This window comes from Musa acuminata, chromosome BXJ3-4, assembly GCF_036884655.1.
Source record: "Musa acuminata AAA Group cultivar baxijiao chromosome BXJ3-4, Cavendish_Baxijiao_AAA, whole genome shotgun sequence".
Taxonomy (NCBI): domain Eukaryota; kingdom Viridiplantae; phylum Streptophyta; class Magnoliopsida; order Zingiberales; family Musaceae; genus Musa; species Musa acuminata.
In genome coordinates, this window is record NC_088352.1 from 34627289 (window position 1) to 34643700 (window position 16412).

The following is a 16412-nucleotide window of genomic DNA, read 5'->3' on the forward strand; positions in this document are numbered from 1 at the left end:
CCGAAGCTCCCAGATACGCGCCCAGAACTAGCGTCACCTTCCCGGCCAGGACATATGAACAGGACGAGCACGACAATGCACTCGTGATATCAGCCAGAATCGCCAATGCGCAGGTAAAAAGAATCATGGTCGATACCGGAAGCTCGGCCGACATACTGTATTTCGACGCCTTCCAGAAGCTCGGCCTATCCAGGGACAGTTAGGATCGGAGCGGCACTAAGAGGGGGGGGTGAATTAGTGTAGCGATGAAGTGCGATAAACTTTTCACGATTTAAACACTTTTCGAAAACTTCGTACGATAAAAGCAATGTTTTCGTTTAAAACCGTTTCGATTGCGGTTTAACTTGAAGAGATAAGTAAGACGAATGCAAAACAGTATAGCATTAAAGTGCAAATGGTTTGCAGTAATATAAATGACAATAAGTAAATGCAAACCAGAGATTACGCCGATTTTACAGTGGTTCGGTCAAATGACCTACATCCACTTGCGAGGCCCCTCTTCGATGAGGCTCCCACCTTCCACTAGCAAATCGAAAACAAGACTAGCAAAGACTCTTCTAAGACTTTTCTCTTAATCACTTGCTACTCAAGAAGTTGTGTTCTCAACTGAGACTTGAGGGGTATTTATAGGCCTCAAGAGGATTCAAATTTGGGCTCCAAAAATTTGAATTCTCTTATGTTCCCGATGCTGGCGGTGCCACCGCCTGTCCGTGTCAGGCGCTAACAGTGCTTGGCGGTGCCACCGCCCAGCCCAAGTGGTGCTACCGCCCAGCTCTCGAGCACTGGGTGGTTCCACCGCCCAGCTCAGGCGATGCTACCGCCTAGTTCTCGGGCACTGGGCGGTGCCACCGCCTACAGTGTTTTCAGCCCACTAGTTGGGCTTCAATCTTGCCCCAAACTAGTCCGAACTTGGGCCCAATTGGCCCCTACTTGGGTTATAGGATTAACACCTAATCCTAACCCTAATTAACATGCTAATTATGAATTTAAAGACATTTTCTAAGCTATTACAAAGTCCGTAAGTCAAGACTTCTTCCGGCGAGCTTCCGACGAACTTCCGACGATCTTCCGATAAACTCTCGGAAACCATTCTGCGGACTCCCGGCAAGCTCCTAGACTTCATGATTTGATCTTGGCGAGTTCCAACGAGCTTCTTCGGTAAGCTCCGATCTTTCTCGGTGAGCTCCGCGAACTTCCAACGAACCTTCCGGCGAGCTTCCGAAAAACCCTTCGGCAAGCTCCCTACTCATTCTCGGCTAGTTCCGGCAGCATTCCCGACGAACCTTCGGACTTCCGTCGAACTCTCGAACTCGCAACAAATCCTTTGCGCTTGACTCCAGCACTTTGTTTCGCTTTATGTCTTCATCGTTATCATAGTTATTCCTGCACACACAAACTAAAACTCTTCTCCGATCTAGACAATTATTACAACGCGAATCGACATTCTGTTCCCCGGCACGTCATTGGTTGGCACTTCGTCCGATTCTTCAGCGCATCGTCCTCTCTTGCAGCTTGTTGCCCAATCGGTGGTTGACCTCCGCAACCCCGATATCCTTGGCTCAATTCCGCTCTCCTTGGCTCGATGCCCGACATCCGAAGCCTTTTGCCGTCCAATATCCTGACCTGATCTCCTCCGGCACAACGTCAATTCCTCCTGCGTCAACTGTCTAATCCTGATCGAGTAGACCTGCATCACTCAAAATGCAATTAAACATCTAAACACAATCAATTAGTTTCATCATCAAAATCCGAGATTCAATAGGGACAGCGTGAAGCCGGTATCCTCGGCGCTCACCGGCTTCACCGGTGATTCAATCTCACCACTGGGGGCGATCACTCTGCCCCTCACCTTGGGAGCCCCGCCGAGGTCGAAGACGGCAATGACCACCTTCTTGGTAATCGACCTCCCCGCTGCCTACAACACCATCCTCGGTCGGCCGACCCTCAACAAAATCAGAGCTGTCGTCTCGACCTACTACCAAACCGTGAAGTTCCCAACCCACGCTGGGACCGGAGAGATCGTAGGAAGTCCTCGAGAATCCCAGCGCTGCTACCTGACCGTCGTCTCGTTACCCAAAAAGGCGAGGATCGAACCACCATTGGCAAATCCCAGGGGAATGCAGAAGCCGACCCCCCACCTGGAGCCAAAGGGGACCACAGTCGCTGTGCCGCTCCTAGAAGATCGGCTAGAGTGGACGATTAGGATCGGGTCAGAACTGCCCGAGCAAGAACGAGGATGACTTGTCGGCATCCTACCAAAGAACGCTGATATCTTCGCTTGGTCACCCTCCGACATGGCAGGCGTTGACCCGGAAATTGCCTTACATTACCTCAGTATCTCGCCTGGCACTCGTCCGGTAAAACAAAAGCTGAGGCGACAGGCCACGGAACGGCAGGTAGCTTCATAAAAGAAGCCGGATACCCGCAATGGCTATCCAATGTAGTCCTCGTTAAAAAGGCTAATGGAAGCTGGAGGATGTGCGTTGATTACACCAGTCTTAACAGTGCATGCCCGAAGGACTGCTATCCCCTACCTAGGGTTGACCAGTTGGTCGACGCCACAGCGGGTCACGCCCGCCTTTCGTTTATGGACGCCTTCTCGGGCTATAACCAGATCAGAATGGCGCTTGAAGATCAAGAGCACACAGTCTTTATCACCGATCAGGGGGTTTACTTTTACAAAGTCATGCCCTTCGGATTGAAAAATGTCGGGGCAACATATCAGAAGACGGTGAACAAGATGTTCACCCACCAGATCGAGAGAAACATGGAGGTGTACGTCGATGACATGATCATAAAAAGCCAAGAGGCCGGGGCTCACCTCGCCGACCTGACCGAAGCATTCGCTACGCTCCGCAGGTTCGGCATGCGACTGCTATTCATAAGTGCCCAGCAAGCCAATCACGTGAGTGATGGCACGTGTGACTTGATACAGAATCTTTTTGCTTATTATATTTTGGCGTATATCACTTTATAACTATTGCATAAATGCATATATATTGTGATGTCCTTGGATTTGTGCAATGGGAATCGGATCGTGATGAGATCACGATAATGAGATCGATTCACCTTTAAACACATATCCTAAATAATCCCGGTCATAGGTTACTCGAGAGGGACATCGTGAAAACCGGATAGACTGGTGTGCTGTATACCCGTCCATATGATGGATGCAGCTGGTCTCATAGCTGCTTGTGTAGGGACACTAGGGATACAGTACAGGTGCTCATTGGAGAATGAGTTCACTGATTGATCCGCTTACGGAATGCTGGATGGTTGATGATGCCTTATTGTCAGACAACGATTCCGTAGTCCTAGTGGTGTATCTGGTTCTTAGACTTGAGACACCAAGGATGTCCTGTATGAGTGCTCCACTCTTTGATACCAGACTTATAGGTTTGGCTGTTCCCAGATCTAGTACAGTTGGTCATTGGGAGTGGTAGTCGACCTTACGAGGGCTATTGAGTGTCGATAGAGGATCATCCACTCTCGGTATCATGAGAGGAATATCCCATGTGTTCTTGCTCAGACAAATCCCTGGCCAGGGTCATTCGGGTTGAGAGAGAAAGAGTTCTCCGGGAGAATCCGATTAGAGCGAGACTCGAGTAGAAACCGTATGGGTCTGACAGCACCATGCTCGATATACGGTCTCTGGGATATTAGATGGATGAGGGACTATAGGTACATGGTAACTGAGGACAGACAGGTCCAATGGATTGGATTCCCCTGTATCGTCTGGGGACTACGGCGTAGTGGCCTAGTACTTCCGTAGTCGATGAGTCGAGTGAATTATTACAGAGATAATAATTCACTGAGTTAGAAGGAGTTCTGACAGGTATGACTCACGGCCAGCTCGATATTGGGCCTAGAGGGTCACACACATATGGTAGGCATTGCGATGAGTAGAGGTTCGGATATGAGATATCCGACGGAGCCCTTGTCTTATTGGATGCAGATCCAATACCCACTAGGGAAAGGACCCATTAGGGTTTTGACACGGGATCTCTATAAATAGGAGGGATTCACAGCCTCATAGGCTAGAGTCTTTGCTTGCCCTTCCTATTCTCCTCTCCCTCTCCCCCTCAGAGTAGGCCTGGAGTTTTGAGGAGCGTCGTCGCAACCCTGCTGTGTGGATCACCGCTAGAGAGGAGGACGCTTGACCTCCTTTGCTCTCTCCTAAGGATCTGCAAGGAAACAGGGATATACGATCTCCCTAGGTAACACAATCAATATACGCAGTTTTATGTTTTGCGGATTTTTGCGCACCAATCTTCGCACGACGATGAACACCTTTTTGGGAATCGGGGATTTTTGTTTTCTTGTTCTTCCGCTGCGCATATGATGTCGCCCCCTATGATTTCCCAACAGTGGTATCAGAGCCAGGTTGTTCGTGCGAATGATTGGTTTTGAACTGCGTGTATTGTGTTTAGGAAGAATTTTGACGTCAAAATCGTTGACGCAAAAGCAAGGAAGGGCAGCAACAGTTGCTGCCCTCGATCTGCATGCCTGCAGCCACCTGCGGCTGCCGCTGCAGCCGCAGCCAGGCAGCACAGCGCCGGCGCATGCGCAAGCGCTGTGCCTGCAGCAGCCGGCCGGCGGCCTGCTTGCAGCAGGCTTGCTGCCGGCGGGGCTGGCAACCCGCGGGCAGAGGCGCCGCGGGGCAGCAGCGCGGGCTGAGGCACCGCAGGGCAGCGGCGCCTGTGGCCGCTGCTCCCACGGGCAAAAACCCCGCAGGGGCGGCCGCCAGCGAGACAGCACCACCTGCGGGCGCTGACTCGCGGGCAGAACCGCCCGCGGAGGCGGCGGCGCCCGCGGGGGAGCCCACCCGCAGCGGCATCGCCGCCAGCGGGCGTGCCGCCTGCAGGCGAGGGCAGTGCCCTCGCCCCGCCGCACAGGCCGCCGCCGGCAGGGTGGCGGCGGCGGCAGCTGCGAAATGGGGAAATGAAATTAGGGTTTTCTGGGCAAAAGACAGTTTTGCCCCTCGGAATTTGAGAAATTTCAGTTTCTGTCTTTTGTCCAAATTACGAAAATACCCTTAGGAATTGAGAAATTCCCTTTATATCCATGATTTCAGAAAATATTAATTAATTAAAAGGTTTAGTTGATTATTATTTTTATTATTATCTAGTAGTCCTACATGATGATGATTATTTATACATGTGATGTATGATGAGTGGACGGATGATCATGGACCGTGTGATTTGTGTACTTGTGATTATTATTATTGAGGTCTGCGAACCTCCATTATATTTCTCGTTTATTGTCGGGCCTGCGTGCCTATGATTAAGTTGTAATCACATGAGGAGGCGCAGCGGGAGCGTGGATGCCATAGCGGGACCCACGAGACGGACGATCGTGATGCATGGAGATGCATCAAGATGTCGACGGAACCGACGAGGACGAGATGGACGATCACAAGGCATGGAGATGCACCGTTGCACACATAGATCTTGATGTGAGTGATTAGGCCTACTGGCTCGGGCCTAATCATATTAGGTTGTGGTCCATGATCATCTAGTGTGATTGCTTATACACCTACTAGATATGTATATATATTTGCATGCGATGTAGATATATATTAAATATGCATATGTGTGACATGTCATATTATGAGACCTAATCATAGAAATATCTCTCGATAATATTAAGTCGGTAAACGTGAGGCAATTAGATTGACCCACGTGGCCTTCCATCGTTATGAGTAGGAACCGAATCCCGGTGTAGGTTGAGTTGGTCGAGTCCCTCGAGACTCACCTATATCGCGATTCGCTATCTTGCTTACGACATAGAGATGTCACCGGTGACCTGAGGGCATGATATGCTTGGTCGAGTCCCTCGAGGGTATATCATCAAATCAGACTCATCTTGTAACGAAGGTGTTGACTTAACCGAGCATCATGGTTGGTCGAGTCCCTCGAGGCCATGGTGATTCGGAGGCCGAACAGGACGGGAATCACAAGGAGTTGTGATCGGCAAGAGTTGTCTACCTTTTAGGCTTAGTGTGATTGGTCGAGTCCCTCGAGGTTACACTAAGACGCTGATTGGATCCTGATCCCCACTAGAAGTCTGCCGGAGACTTCCGTTTCATGTGCTGAGGGTGTCGCGTGACTCGTTAGTAAAATAGTGGGAGCATATTAAGATAGAAGTCCATATCTTGATAGTTTATTTCTTGCAAAATCTGCATGTTATTTATTTTTTGCTACATCTTTATTTTCAGAAAATGTCGTTTTCAAATCCCTTACGTGGCATACTTGATGTCAACCGCCTCACTGGTTCAAATTATACGGATTGGCTCCGTAACTTGAGAATTGTTCTCACAGCGGAGAAAATCGTGTACGTCCTTGATACAGTGATGCCTACGCCCGAAGAAGGGGCAAGCGAGGATGAGATCACTCGCTACGTGAAGTACATTGATGACTCTACTCTTGCTCAGTGCTATATGTTGGGCTCTATGACTCCAGAGTTACTGAGACAACATGAAAAGATGGATGCCAGATCCATTCTCCTACATGTCCGTAAATTGTTTGAGGAACAGGGAAGGACTCAACGATATGAGATATCCAAGAGCCTTTTCCGCGCTAGGATGACTGAGGGGACACCGGTTCAGAACCATGTCCTAAAGATGATTGAGTGGATAGAGAAACTCACAGGTCTAGGAATGGTTCTAGAGGATAACTTGTGTGTGGACATTGTGCTTCAGTCCCTACCAGATTCCTTTTCACAGTTCATAATGAATTTTAATATGAACAAGCTTGAGGTGACTCTCCCAGAGCTCCTCAATATGTTGAGGGAGGCAGAGAGTACTATTAAGAAAGAGAAGCCAGTTCTCTACACTGGTGAGACCAGAAAGAAAAGGAAAGCAGAAAGGTCCCTTAAGAAGGGAAAGGGCAAGGGCAAACAAGGTAAAGCAAAGGTTGCTAAGAAAGACCCAACAAAGGACAAAGGCCAGTGCTTCCACTGTGGTAAAGATGGGAACTGGAGAGAGAGCCACTGAGTTGTTGGAACTCATACATAGTGATGTATGTGGACCCATGTCAACTCATGCCATTGGAGGTTACTCCTACTTCATTACATTTACTGATGATTTCTCAAGGTATGGATATGTGTACTTAATGAAGTACAAGTCCGAGGCCTTTGAGAAATTCAGAGAGTATAAGAATGAGGTGGAGAACCAGACTGGAAAGAGTATCAAAACTCTTCGATCAGATCGAGGAGGTGAGTACTTAAGTACAGAGTTTACTCACTTCCTCAAGGACCATGGGATATTATCCCAATGGACACCTCCTTATACACCTCAGCTCAATGGTGTCTCTGAAAGGAGAAATCGTACATTATTAGATATGGTACGGTCCATGATGAGTTTCGCTGACCTACCCATCTCATTCTGGGGATATGCCCTAGAAACCGCAGCTTACCTTCTGAACAGAGTTCTAACTAAGTCGGTAGTGTCTACACCATATGAGATATGGAAAGGGAAGAAGCCTGATCTTAAGGTTGTTAAGATTTGAGGCTGCCCTACCCACATTAAAAGACACAACCCCGATAAGTTAGAATCAAGGACAGAGCGATGCAAATTTGTGGGACACCCCAAGGAAACTTGTGGGTATTATTTCTATCATCTCGAGGACCAAAAGGTCTTTGTAGCTAAGAGAGCAGTGTTCCTTGAGAAGGAACACATTCTTGACGGAGACAGTGGGAGAATGATAGAATTGAGCGAGGTTGGAGAACCAAGCTCAAGCACCACTCTACAGCCCGAGTCTGTTCAGGTATCTAATACACAAGTTTCAACTTTACGCAGGTCTGATAGAGTATCCCATCCTCCTGAGAGATATGTGGGACATATTAGAGCAGAGGATGTAGAGGATATTGATCCTCAGACCTACGAGGAGGCTATTATGAGTATAGACTCCGGGAAGTGGAAAGAAGCCATGAATTCTGAGATGGATTCTATGTACTCCAATAAGGTTTGGAACCTAGTTGATGCACCCGAAGGTATTGTACCCATCGGTTGCAAGTGGATCTTTAAGAAAAAGATCGAAGTAGATGGAAAGGTAGAGACCTATAAAGCAAGGCTAGTGGCTAAGGGGTATCGTCAAAGGCAAGGTGTTGACTACGACGAAACTTTCTCACCCGTAGCAATGCTAAAATCCATCAGAATTCTATTGGCTATTGCAGCATACTATGATTATGAGATCTGGCAGATGGATGTGAAAACCGCATTCCTCAACGGGAACCTCGAGGAGGAGGTGTATATGATGCAACCTAAGGGATTCGTGTCCAAGAACTGCCCAGATAAGGTGTGTAGGTTGCTTAGATCCACTTATGGACTAAAGCAAGCTTCCCGAAGTTGGAACATAAGATTTGATGAGTCAATCAGATCTTATGACTTCGTTAAGAACGAAGATGAGCCTTGTGTGTACAGGAAGGTAAGTGGGAGCGCTATCACCTTTTTGGTGTTATATGTGGATGACATCCTCATCATTGGGAATGATGTAGGAATGCTATCCACAGTAAAGACTTGGTTATCTAGACACTTCTCCATGAAGGACTTAGGGGAAGCATCTTATATCTTGGGGATTAGAATCTATAGAGATAGATCCAAGAGGATGCTTGGCTTGTCCCAGTCCAGGTACATAGAAACCATTGTCAAAAGGTTTGGCATGGAAAATTCCAAGAGAGGTCTCATACCGATGAGACATGGGATATCGCTTTCTACGAGTATGTCCCCAAAGACTCCAGAAGAAAGGGCGAACATGGATATGATACCTTATGCCTCAGCAATAGGGTCTATCATGTATGCCATGCTATGTACTAGGCCTGATATAGCGCATGCTCTGAGTGTCACGAGCAGGTATCAGGCGGATCCAGGCTTGGAGCACTGGAAAGCAGTAAAGTGTATCCTTAAGTACTTGAGAAGGACTAAGGATCTTTTACTAGTATATGGAGGTAATAGCCTTAAGGTTGAAGGCTACATTGACTCAAGTTTTCAGTCTGATGTCGATGATAGCAAGTCGAATTCAAGGTATGTGTACATCTTGAATGGAGGAGCAGTGTGCAGGAAGAGTTCCAAGCAAGATACCACTGCTGACTCGACCACAGAGGCGGAGTACATTGCTGCATCAGATGCAGCAAAGGAGGGAGTCTGGTTGAAGAAGTTCATCACAGATTTGGGAGTCGTGCCGGATAGTGAGGAGCCGATTTCCCCATATTGCGACCACTATGGGGTGATTACTCAAATAAGGGAACCCGGGTCTCATCAGAAGTGTTCTGAGGAGGTTCCCGCTTATAAGAGAGATCGTAACCCGAGGAGATGTAGTAGTGGAAAGAGTTCCATCCGAAGATAACATTGCAGATCCACTGACAAAGCCGTTGTCTCAGATTGTCTATGAGCGTCACAGGAGTCTGATGGGGATCAGACACATAGGTGATTGGCTTTAGGTCAAGTGGGAGATTGCTATTCATAAGTGCCCAGCAAGCCAATCACGTGAGTGATGGCACGTGTGACTTGATACAGAATCTTTTTGCTTATTATATTTTGGCGTATATCACTTTATAACTATTGCATAAATGCATATATATTGTGATGTCCTTGGATTTGTGCAATGGGAATCGGATCGTGATGAGATCACGATAATGAGATCGATTCACCTTTAAACACATATCCTAAATAATCCCGGTCATAGGTTACTCGAGAGGGACATCGTGATAACCGGATAGACTGGTGTGCTGTATACCCGTCCATATGATGGATGCAGCTGGTCTCATAGCTGCTTGTGTAGGGACACTAGGGATACAGTACAGGTGCTCATTGGAGAATGAGTTCACTGATTGATCCGCTTACGGAATGCTGGATGGTTGATGATGCCTTATTGTCAGACAACGATTCCGTAGTCCTAGTGGTGTATCTGGTTCTTAGACTTGAGACACCAAGGATGTCCTGTATGAGTGCTCCACTCTTTGATACCAGACTTATAGGTTTGGCTGTTCCCAGATCTAGTACAGCTGGTCATTGGGAGTGGTAGTCGACCTTACGAGGGCTATTGAGTGTCGATAGAGGATCATCCACTCTCGGTATCATGAGAGGAATATCCCATGTGTTCTTGCTCAGACAAATCCCTGGCCAGGGTCATTCGGGTTGAGAGAGAAAGAGTTCTCCGGGAGAATCCGATTAGAGCGAGACTCGAGTAGAAACCGTATGGGTCTGACAGCACCATGCTCGATATACGGTCTCTGGGATATTAGATGGATGAGGGACTATAGGTACATGGTAACTGAGGACAGACAGGTCCAATGGATTGGATTCCCCTGTATCGTCTGGGGACTACGGCGTAGTGGCCTAGTACTTCCGTAGTCGATGAGTCGAGTGAATTATTACAGAGATAATAATTCACTGAGTTAGAAGGAGTTCTGACAGGTATGACTCACGGCCAGCTCGATATTGGGCCTAGAGGGTCACACACATATGGTAGGCATTGCGATGAGTAGAGGTTCGGATATGAGATATCCGACGGAGCCCTTGTCTTATTGGATGCAGATCCAATACCCACTAGGGAAAGGACCCATTAGGGTTTTGACACGGGATCTCTATAAATAGGAGGGATTCACAGCCTCATAGGCTAGAGTCTTTGCTTGCCCTTCCTATTCTCCTCTCCCTCTCCCCCTCAGAGTAGGCCTGGAGTTTTGAGGAGCGTCGTCGCAACCCTGCTGTGTGGATCACCGCTAGAGAGGAGGACGCTTGACCTCCTTTGCTCTCTCCTAAGGATCTGCAAGGAAACAGGGATATACGATCTCCCTAGGTAACACAATCAATATACGCAGTTTTATGTTTTGCGGATTTTTGCGCACCAATCTTCGCACGACGATGAACACCTTTTTGGGAATCGGGGATTTTTGTTTTCTTGTTCTTCCGCTGCGCATATGATGTCGCCCCCTATGATTTCCCAACAGCGACTCAACCCCGCGAAATGCGCCTTCGGCGTCACGTCAGGAAAGTTCCTCGGATTCATTGTACACGAAAGAGGAATTGATGCCAACTCAGAGAAGGTCCAAGCGATCATCAATATGCAATCGCCCCGGACGATCAAAGACCTGCAGTGTCTCAACGGAAAACTCATCGCCATGTCCCGCTTCCTCGCCCGATCAGGTGATCGTTGTTTTCCCTTCTTCAGGGCGCTGAAGAACCCAAAAGGTTTCCAATGGACACCAGAATGCGAGGAAGCCTTCAAGCAAGTGAAACAACACCTGACCAACCTTCCTCGACTCGCCTCGGTCTCTCCCGGCGAGAAACTGAGGATCTACCTGGCGGCCTCCCCGCGCGCAGTAAGTTCTGTTCTAGTTAAAGACAACTTCAGCGATTAGCTCCCGGTCTACTATGTTAGCCACGTCCTCAACGGTCCCGAGGAATGATACCCACCGATCGAGAAGCTAGCGCTCGCGCTCGTGTTGTCCGCCCGGAAGCTACGCCCTTACTTCCAAGCTCACCCGGTAGAAGTAATTACAGACCAACCGCTCCGACAGGTCTTGTCTAAGTTTGATGTTGCAGGACGGCTTCTCAAATGGGCGGTGGAGCTCGGCGAACATTACATTCAATACGTGCCCAGGACAGCTATTAAAGCCCAGTCCGTGGCCGACTTCATCGCAGAGCTAACGCAGATCGAGAACAAGAGCCTCAGACAACCTCCCGAGGCCTGGGTCCTGCACGTCGACGGATCAGCCAACTCGAAAGGTGCTAGCGCGGGACTGGTACTCCGGGCTCCCGACGGGCGGTCGTTCGAACGTTCCCTTCGCTTTGGATTCCGTGCCACTAACAATGAGGCGGAATACGAGGCGCTTCTAACAGGATTCAGATTGGCCCTCGAGATGCAGGTGGTCGCCCTCCACGTCCTCACCGACTCCCAGCTGGTGGCCGAGCAACTCAGCGGGGGATACGAGGCCCGTGACCCGACTATGGCGAAATACTTGGCACAAGTAAAAAGCCTGACCGCAAAGTTCCTTCATTTTACATTATCTAATGTCCCGAGGGGGGAGAACGAGCGCGCCAACGCACTAGCTAAGTTGGCCTCAAAGTCTGCCCCCGAAGTCGGGCCCGAGGTCGAGCAGTTACCCGCTCGCACCATCGAGATCGCAACCACAGCTATGAGTGGCGCGTCCACCACCTGGGTACAAGAACTGCTACGCTTCAAGCGGGACGGAATTCTCCCGCCCGACGAAGCATCAGCTCGGCGCCTAAGTCGCACACATGCATGGTATACCGAAGTAGGCAGACGGCTCTACAAGCGGTCTTTTTCGTACCCCCTCCTACGATGCTTAGAGCCCGACGAAGCTAAGACCGTCCTGGCAGAGATACATGAAGGAGTCTACGGAGAGCACATCGGCGGACGGACCCTAGCACATAAAGTACTTCGCCAAGGCTACTACTGGCCGACCATGTGTCGGGATGCGAGAACGCATGTGCAGCAATGTACCTCATGTCAAGAACATGCTCGCACGCCCCGGCTACCCGCAGTCCCGCTGACTCCCATCGACTGCGCGTGGCCGTTTGCACAATGGGGTTTAGACCTCCTCGGACCCTTCCCCCCAGCCTCAGGACAGCGGAGGTACATTATCGTCAGCGTAGATTACTTCACAAAATGGGTCAAGGCCGAACCGTTGGTGACGATCACGGAATGACAAATAGAGAAGTTCGTATGGAAGAGTTTGATTACTCGGTTCGGCCTACCGAAAACCATCATCACGGATAATGGGCCCCAGTTCGCCAGTCAGAGATGTCGGGAGTTCTGCGCAAACCATGGAATCCACCTAAAGTACAGCTCGGTCGCTCATCCCCAGACAAACGGGCTCACAGAGCTGACCAACCGGTCCATCCTAGATGGGCTCAAAAGAAGAGTATCCACGGCTCGGAAGGCTGGCGAGGCGCCTCTGCCGCCGCGCCCCCGCTCGTGCCAGTCTCGCCCTCCCCGAGGCTCCCTCCGGCGCCTTCCACCACCGGTGCCACGGCATCTCCCACCGCCGAAGCTGCGACCACTTCTAGACCTTCGCTCGATGGCGTCCTCTCCCTCTTCCGAGACCGACCAGCCTCGACGTCCACAGGGGCTTCCCTCGTACCCACCCTGGTGACGGAAGGCGAACGGCCCGACGCGGCCGAGGTCTTTCCCCCACGCAGGGCCTCGAGAAGCACCATCTCTGCTAAGAATGGTCGGAACGACTGTTAGTTAAGAAAAAAACCCACAAGGAAAAGAGAGAAAACCCCTAAAAAATCGCCCCTCGGAGCGTACCTAGAGGTACCGGGCTAAGACCCGCCTCCACCAACCACTGCTTAGACATACTCCGGATGGCTCGGGAGGCCGGGAGGATCTCTCTAAGCCTCATAAGCCCTCGGTGCTCCTCGTCGTCCAAGACCGGGGGGGTGTTGTCTATCACACGCACTCCCCAGTGGACACCGAACCCCTAGTCTTCCGAGCGACTGACAAAAAAGAAGCATTCCTTCCACCCCTTATTGCTGGAAGGGGCCCCACTCACTCTGAAACCCGCTCGAGCAGACAAATAGTAGCCTCCCGACCGCTTAGAAAGACGAAAACAGGAAAAGAAGAGGGGACGGGTCGGGGCTATGTTGGCGTAGTGGCACTCCCCCAAAAACGCCACCAAATAGCGCCATGAGTTCGGCGCCACTTGAGACGGGGAGATACGCCACCAAGAAAGACAGGAGACTATGACGGGGTGTAGGGGGAGGCGTAGCCCGACCTCGAAGGCGTCAAGGGTGAGGGCGTAGCCCCTAGGAATCGGGTCGTATGCTCGTTGGCCAGGCTCAGGAGCAAGAAGGACGAACTCCTCTGGGATGCCATAGCGATCCCAGAGGAGGCTCAACGATGACTCACCCACAGTGGAGTCATGGTCATGGGGCCACATCAAGGCCTCAAGGGCCCGGGCCGCCTTCTCGTCCGACGACGAGGTGGGATTCGACGAAGTCGTCGTTCCCCCGGCTTTCGACGAAGGAGAAGACGAACGGGAAGAAGGGGACACCATTCTTACTGACCTTTGGCGAGAAAAGGAGCGAGTGGCACGAGCAAGACGAGGAAGTACGAAGTAGTCTGACGCAAAAGGTAGGAAATGATTCTCTCTCCCCCCCTGACTCCCATCGACTGCGCGTGGCCGTTTGCGCAATGGGGTTTAGACCTCCTCGGACCCTTCCCCCAGCCTCAGGACAGCGGAGGTACATTATCGTCAGCGTAGATTACTTCACAAAATGGGTCAAGGCCGAACCGTTGGCGACGATCACGGAATGACAAATAGAGAAGTTCGTATGGAAGAGTTTGATTACTCGGTTCGGCCTACCGAAAACCATCATCACGGATAATGGGCCCCAGTTCGCCAGTCAGAGATGTCGGGAGTTCTGCGCAAACCATGGAATCCACCTAAAGTACAGCTCGGTCGCTCATCCCCAGACAAACGGGCTCACAGAGCTGACCAACCGGTCCATCCTAGATGGGCTCAAAAGAAGAGTATCCACGGCTCGGAAGGCTGGCGAGGCGCCTCTGCCGCCGCGCCCCCGCTCGTGCCAGTCTCGCCCTCCCCGAGGCTCCCTCCGGCGCCTTCCACCACCGGTGCCACGACATCTCCCACCGCCGGAACTGTGACCACTTCTAGACCTTCGCTCGATGGCGTCCTCGCCCTCTTCCGAGACCGACCGGCCTCGACGCCCACAGGGGCTTCCCTCGTACCCACCCTGGTGACGGAAGGCGAACGGCCCGACGCGGCCGAGGTCTTTCCCCCACGCAGGGCCTCAAGAAGCACCATCTCTGCTAAGAAAGGTCGGAACGACTGTCATTTAAGAAAAAAACCCACAAGGAAAAGAGAGAAAACCCCTAAAAAATCGCCCCTCGGAGCGTACCTAGAGGTACCGGGCTAAGACCCGCCTCCACCAACCACCGCTTAGACATACTCCGGATGGCTCGCGAGGCCGGGAGGATCTCTCTAAGCCTCATAAGCCCTCGGTGCTCCTTGTCGTCCAAGACCGGGGGGGTGTTGTCTATCACACGCACCCCCCAGTGGACACCGAACCCCTAGTCTTCCGAGCGACTGACAAAAAAGAAGCATTCCTTCCACCCCTTGTTGCTGGAAGGGGCCCCACTCACTCTGAAACCCGCTCGAGCAGACAAATAGTAGCCTCCCGACCGCTTAGAAAGACGAAAACAGGAAAAGAAGAGGGGACGGGTCGGGGCTATGTTGGCGTAGTGGCACTCCCCCAAAAACGCCACCAAATAGCGCCATGAGTTCGGCGCCACTTGAGACGGGGAGATACGCCACCAAGAAAGACAGGAGACTATGACGGGGTGTAGGGGGAGGCGTAGCCTGACCTCGAAGGCGTCAAGGGTGAGGGCGTAGCCCCTAGGAATTGGGTCGTATGCTCGTTGGCCAGGCTCAGGAGCAAGAAGGACGAACTCCTCTGGGATGCCATAGCGATCCCAGAGGAGGCTCAACGATGACTCACCCACAGTGGAGTCATGGTCATGGGGCCACATCAAGGCCTCAAGGGCCCGGGCCGCCTTCTCGTCCGACGACGAGGTGGGATTCGACGAAGTCGTCGTTCCCCCGGCTTTCGACGAAGGAGAAGACGAACGGGAAGAAGGGGACACCATTCTTACTGACCTTTGGCGAGAAAAGGAGCGAGTGGCACGAGCAAGACGAGGAAGTACGAAGTAGTCCGACGCAAAAGGTAGGAAATGATTCTCTCTCCCCCCCCCCCCCCCCCCTAGTGGCTAGCCTCACGCCAATTATAGGCAGGCCGCGTCCCGCCAAAGCGATAACACTTCCTCTCCCAGAGCGCGCTACGAAGGCAGAAAGCGTCACCTCGCCATAAATGCAGCCTGACGTGGCAGACACCTGCAGCGTGGCACAAATGCGAAGGCATTGATCATATCAGCCTCGGAAACACTAATCGAATCAACCTTAAAAGCGCTAATCACATCCACTTTAAAAGCTCTAATCATACCGACCTCGGGACCCGACGGCCCACGAAACAGGCGGCCCCTTAACCTCCCCCAGGGAAAAATGAGCCTGGCCACCCACGCACACTTAAGCAACCAACCGTCGGTCAAAGTAAAGTAATCCCCAAGGCACATAATGCCTTGCTCCTCGGTCGTGTAATGCCCGAGGCACATCAGCGCAGTCAGCTCGCCCGTGCCTTGCTCCTCGATCGCGTAATGCCCGAGGCACATCAGCGCGGTCAGCTCGCCCGTGCCTTGCTCCTCGATCGCGCAATGCCCGAGGCACATCGACGCGGTCAGCTCGCCCGTGCCTTGCTCCTCGATCGCGTAATGCCCGAGGCACATCAGCGTGGTCAGCCCGCCTGTGCCTTGCTCCTCGGTCGCGTAATGCCCGAGGCACATCAGCGCAGTCAGCTCGCCCGTGCCTTG

At 51.3% G+C, this 16412-nt stretch overlaps 1 protein-coding gene across 1 annotated transcript; it reads left to right on the forward strand.

Moving 5' to 3' along the window:
* The first annotated feature begins 2587 nt into the window (after positions 1-2587).
* Positions 2588-12669, forward strand: LOC135636404 (uncharacterized). The gene is made up of 3 exons (XM_065148092.1): positions 2588-2905; positions 10948-11319; positions 11518-12669. Exons 1-3 carry the CDS (start codon positions 2588-2590, stop codon positions 12667-12669), a joined length of 1842 nt encoding a protein of 613 aa, XP_065004164.1.
* Positions 12670-16412: the final 3743 nt, after the last annotated feature.